At 41.7% G+C, this 6,385-nt stretch overlaps 1 protein-coding gene across 1 annotated transcript in view; it reads left to right on the forward strand.

Moving 5' to 3' along the window:
• Window positions 1–5,461, forward strand: part of Ogg1 (8-oxoguanine DNA glycosylase) — an 82,270-nt gene extending 76,809 nt beyond the window's left edge. Inside the window, exon 7 of the mRNA XM_070091471.1 lies at window positions 1,114–5,461. Coding sequence (XP_069947572.1) covers window positions 1,114–1,191 — 78 coding nt within the window. The 3' untranslated portion in view covers window positions 1,192–5,461. The remainder of the gene's footprint in view (window positions 1–1,113) is intronic.
• The last annotated feature ends 924 nt before the right edge of the window (window positions 5,462–6,385 follow it).

The raw sequence follows: 6,385 nt of genomic DNA on the forward strand, positions 1-6,385 counted from the left end.
TAGGCTTATTGGTCTATAGTTCAAAGCTAAGGACCTGTCACCTGCTTTGAAAATAGGTATCACATTTGCCATTTTCCACTTATCTGGCACCATGCCAGTTTGTAGTGATATGTTGAAAAGATTAGCCAGAGGTTTGCTAAGCTCCTCTTTACATTCCTTTAGAACCCTTGCATACAGTTCATCAGGGCCTGGGGATTTGTTAGGTTTTAATTTATCTATTTGCCTAAGGACCATGTCACTTGTGACCCTAATCGTGCACAGTTATTATCGTCCTGTTCTACATAATTTATCATTTCTGGAATATCGCTGGTATCCTCCTGTGTAAAAACTGAGAGGAAGTATGTAGCAGTACATTTTTATAAATTATTGTATTGTCATTTGAGGTCTGGAATGGATTAATTCCATTTACATTATTCTTTATGGAAAAAAATTGCTTTGGTTGTCATCCATTTTGATTGTCGAATTGACATTTGGAACGAATTAAATTTGACAACCAAGTTTCTACTGTACAAATTTTTATATACATGTATGCATTTGTATTTACAAGTATATCTATGTATTTTATATCTTTATACATATGCTTCTAAACTGTTGTATCTGGGCGCCTCTGCAAAGACGGTGATTTTGTATGAGTGAGGTGAAAGTGTTGAATGATGATGAAAGTATTTTCTTTTTGAGGATTTTCTTTCTTTTTGGGTCACCCTGCCTTGGTGGGAGACGGCCGACTTGTTGAAAAAAAAATCTATGCATTTGTCCCTGTCCACACCTAATCTCTGCATAATATTCATACAACACAGCACCCTAAGAATGACAGGAGGCCTTTAGTCTCCTTGCTGCTACATTGAAAATCAATGCATAACACCCCTATAACATTTCTGGTACAGTACCACTGTACTGTGGTACTTTCCACATTTTACCTTCATGGATAAAGCTTGTGGTCTCCATAGATGCCTAACCATACCACCCACTCTTTTCCTCTTCTTTATTATAATTAATTCAATATTTACAAAAGTTCAAATGCTGTAATTTCAAAATCTCTAAAGTGCTGAATTATCTGTAAGTTTTCTATGTGAAGCAAATATCAAAATGTGCTTTGTGTTTTTTTCCCCACAGGTTCTGTTTAGTGCTGATCTAAAGAAGTTTGAGAGGCTCAAGACAGAGAAGAAGACTACAAAAAATGTCTGCAGTTGAAATTATTTTCACATACTGTATTTGTATTTTCATTATGCTAAGCTGCTGTAGACAGCATTTCTTTTTTTCATGAAAGTTTTTTTTTTTTTTTTTTTTCTCAACAAGTCGGCCGTCTCCCACCGAGGCAGGGTGACCCAAAAAAGAAAGAAAGTCCCCAAAAAGAAAATACTTTCATCATCATTCAACACTTTCACCACACTCACACATTATCACTGCTTTTGCAGAGGTGCTCAGAATACAACAGTTCAGAAGCATATACGTATAAAGATACACAACATATCCCTCCAAACTGCCAATATCCCAAACCCCTCCTTTAAAGTGCAGGCATTGTACTTCCCATTTCCAGGACTCAAGTCCGACTATATGAAAATAACCGGTTTCCCTGAATCCCTTCACTAAATATTACCCTGCTCACACTCCAACAGATCGTCAGGTCCCAAGTATCATTCACCTCCGTTCACTCCTATCTAACACGCTCATGCACGCTTGCTGGAAGTCCAAGCCCCTAGCCCACAAAACCTCCTTTACCCCCTCTTTCCAACCCTTTCGAGGACAACCCCTACCCCTCCTTCCTTCCCCTATAGATTTATATGCTTTCCATGTCATTCTACTTTGATCCATTCTCTCTAAATGACCATACTACCTCAACAACCCCTCTTCTGCCCTCTGACTAATGCTTTTATTAACTCCACACCTTCTCCTAATTTCCACACTCCGAATTTTCTGCATAATATTTACACCACACATTGCCCTTAGACAGGACATCTCCACTGCCTCAAACCGTCTCCTCGCTGCTGCATTTACCACCCAAGCTTCACATCCATATAAGAGTGTTGGTACTACTATACTTTCATACATTCCCTTCTTTGCCTCCATAGATAACGTTTTTTGACTCCACATATACCTCAACGCACCACTCACCTTTTTTTCCCTCATCAATTCTATGATTAACCTCATCCTTCATAAATCCATCCACCGACACGTCAACTCCCAAGTATCTGAAAACATTCACTTCTTCCATACTCCTCCTCCCCAATTTGATATCCAATTTTTCTTTATCTAAATCATTTGATACCCTCATCACCTTACTCTTTTCTATGTTCACTTTCAACTTTCTACATTTACACACATTCTCAAACTCATCCACTAACCTTTGCAATTTTTCTTTAGAATCTCCCATAAGCACAGTATCATCAGCTAAAAGTAACTGTGTCAATTCCCATTTTGAATTTGATTCCCCATAATTTAATCCCACCCCTCTCCCGAACACCCTAGCATTTACTTCTTTTACAACCCCATCTATAAATATATGTATTAAACAACCATGGTGACATTACACATCCCTGTCTAAGACCTACTTTTACCGGGAAGTATTCTCCCTCTCTTCTACACACCCTAACCTGAGCCTCACTATCCTCATAAAAACTCTTTACAGCATTTAGTAACTTACCACCTATTCCATATACTTGCAACATCTGCCACATTGCTCCTCTATCCACTCTATCATATGCCTTTTCTAAATCCATAAATGCAATAAAAACTTCCCTACCTTTATCTAAATACTGTTCACATATATGCTTCAATGTAAACCCACTAGATGTTGCCAATGAAATTGGCAATCATCTGGTCTGTATTTCTCAGGGACTCCATCTATGCCCCTCATTTCTTTCCTCAAAGTCTGCCAGAGAGTTAGCACCCTTGGACTTTTCTTCTCTCAGAGAAGAACAGTATAATGTGCCTTTTACACTTCAAGAACTGGAGGCAACACTCTCAGCTTGCCGATCATCGGCAGCTGGGCCCGACGACATTCATATTCATATGCTACAACATTTACATCAGTCAGCCCTTGCAGTCCTATTACGCCTTTACAATCTTATTTGGTCACAAGGAGTTCTTCCACAGCTGTGGAAATCCGCAATTGTTCTCCCTTTCCGCAAACCAGGCACTACGGGACATGAAACCTCCCACTATCGTCCCATTGCTCTTACCAGTGCAGTTTGCAAAGTAATGGAACACCTAGTAAATAGACGTTTAGTGTGGTATTTAGAGACACATAACAGTCTCTCCACTCGTCAATATGGCTTTCGTAAGGGACGTTCTACCATGGACCCCTTACTACGCTTGGATATGTATGTTCATAATGCCTTTGCGAATAACCACTCAGTTATTGCCATATTTTTTGACCTTGAGAAGGCATATGACACAACTTGGAGGTATAATATTTTAGCCCAAGCCCACTCCTTAGGCCTTCGAGGCAATCTACCATCCTTCCTTAAGAACTTTTTAACTGACAGGCATTTCCGTGTTCGGGTTAATAATGTGCTCTCCCCGGACTTTATCCAAGCTGAAGGTGTCCCCCAGGGATGTGTTCTGAGCACAACACTTTTTCTCCTTGCTATTAATGATTTGGCCTCTAGTCTTCCATCAAATATTTGGTCATCACTCTATGTCGATGACTTCGCTATTGCCTGTGCAGGCGCTGACTGTCACCTCATTACAGTTTCTCTCCAACATGCAGTCGACCGTGTTTCCAATTGGGCCACCACACGTGGGTTTAAATTTTCCAGCACTAAAACCCACCAAATTATCCTGGAAACCTCACATTACCTCTCTGAAGGCAACTTGTCACAGCCGGCTGAACCTTCTTAAAACCCTTGCTCATCTTTCATGGGGAGCTGATCGTCGAACCCTCCTCCGCCTATATTCCACCCTTATTTTATCGAAACTTGATTATGGTGACCAGATCTATTCAGCGACATCTCCTGCTACTCTCTCTAGCCTTAACCCCATTCATCACCAAGGATTACGTTTATGCCTTGGTGCTTTTCGCTCTTCCCCTGTCGAGAGCCTCTATACAGAAGCGAACGTTCCATCCTTATCCAATCGCCGTGATACCCATTGCCTGCGCTACTATGTACCCTCTCATGATCTCCGCAATCCTTCCATTTATAGAATGGTCACTGATATTAGTAGACATTCTATATTTGTTCGCCGCCCCTGTTTACTCCATCCCTTCTCTCTTCGCCTTCATTCGCTCTTGTCTTCTCTTCAACTACCACCTTTCTATGTACATGTAGCATCTCACTTTTCCCTACCCCCCTGGGAAGTTCCAGCTGTTCGAGTCTGTTCTTTCTCCCTCCCTTGCTCGAAAGCCCAACTGTCTACGGTTGCTTCCCGCTCCCTTTTTCTTGACCACTTTCACTCTCATTCTCATGCCATTGCCGTGTACACAGATGGCTCTAAGTCTTCTGACGGCATAGGATTCGCAGCAGTGTTTCCGGACAGCGTCGTACAAGGGCATTTACTATCGTCGGCTAGTATTTTTACTGCTGAATTGTATGCCATCCTTACAGCACTTATCCGTATTGCATCTATGCCTGTGTCATCATTTGTGGTTGTCTCAGACTCCCTTAGTGCTTTACAGGCTATACAAAAATTTGATACACCTCACCCCTTAGTCCTCCGTATCCAACTTTGGCTACGCCGCATCTTTACCAAGCATAAAGATATTGTTTTTTGTTGGGTCCCTGGTCATGTTGACGTACAGGGCAATGAACAGGCAGACACTGCTGCGCGGTCAGCAGTACATGACCTACCAGTTTCTTATAGAGGTATTCCATTTACGGACTATTTTGCTGCAATATCTTCCCACCTTCACACCCGTTGGCAACAACGTTGGTCTACTATGCTCGGCAACAAACTTCAGTCTATTAAACCGAGTATAGGTTACTGGCCGTCTTCTTATCACCAGTGTCGAGGTTGGGAGACTACTCTCTCCCGTCTTCGCATTGGCCATACTCGTCTTACTCATGGATATCTCATGGAGAGGCGTCCTGCTCCTCTCTGTGAGAATTGCCAAGCTCCATTATCAGTCAGCCACATTCTGTTGGACTGCCCACTTTATCAACGAGCACGCAGAATTTACCTCTGTCGTCGTCTTCGCTCCGCTACTCTCTCTTTACCTTCCCTTCTCACTGATGGACCCACCTTTCACCTGGACTCTCTCATTGACTTTTTGACAACAACTGACTTACTTCACAAAGTCTGATACCTTCAGCCCTTTCTACTTCAATCTCTTGCTACCCTCCACCCCCGTACTATCCCCTGCCCCGCTGTTTTCTGTAACCTGCTGATCATCCCTCCTCCCTTCTGCCATCCAATACCCTCGCTTCCTTCCCTACCCTGCAGCGCTGTATAGCCCTTGTGGCTTAGCGCTTCTTTTTGATTGTAATAATAATCATGGCATTGAAATAAAGATTTTTTTGATGATTCTCTATTTATGCATATCCCTGTAACTATCTTCAAAATCAGTATTTGAAGAATTCAATGGAATTCTTAATACTGACTACGACAGATCTACTGATGTCTTATCTGTGCTATAGGATCCCTACATTTAAGATTTTAAGAAGCAAATGTATTGTACTTATCTTATGGGACAAAATGAATTTTGTTGCAGGGATTGTATTCTTTTGTATGTGGAATGCTACTGTACTTAGTGTAACACAGGAACCAGTTGGAAACATTGTATTGCTATTTTGTAGTGTAATGCATGCTCAAACATCTTTCCTTTAAGGAGGTGCCTTGATGCTTGTAAAGGACTCTGCATCCAAGGAGTTAGAACTAACCACCCATTCCCTGGATCAAACTTGATAGCCTTCCATTCCCAGGCACTGCATAGGCCGTACAGGTATAGTACTTCATGATAATGACAGTATGCCAGTAAAACTTGTATATGCCTACAGTCAAGCCATGGTGCAATAAGAGAGAGTTTTCTATACAAAAAAGAATTCTGGGTTAACATAATGTAACAATTAGTCATCCCTTGTCTAATTATATGTCAAGGACTAGTGGTCACACCAGGCAAGTAATACTGAGTGTGGCCCATGGTCAGGTTCTGGGAGTAGAGAAGCTCTCAGAACTCATCAAATGTATATCAAAGGTATCTAAGGCACCTATCACCATTCTACAAAAATTGTCAGGTCATTCTGATAGTTCAACACTTTTCCCTGATGGTAGTGCCTTTACACAGTGGAGGGATTACAGCCTTTGCTATCTTGGCCTTACTGGGTGAGCTTTGACTCCCTCAGCATAGCCATGGCATTGAGTGGCCCAACTGATGCTGTCTTGTGTGTTTACCATACACTGACCTGTAAATTCCTTGTTTGCGTCTGCCTGGAAGTTGAGCAGACCAGTA

The sequence above is a fragment of the Cherax quadricarinatus genome, chromosome 35, assembly GCF_038502225.1.
Source record: "Cherax quadricarinatus isolate ZL_2023a chromosome 35, ASM3850222v1, whole genome shotgun sequence".
In the NCBI taxonomy this organism is placed as follows: domain Eukaryota; kingdom Metazoa; phylum Arthropoda; class Malacostraca; order Decapoda; family Parastacidae; genus Cherax; species Cherax quadricarinatus.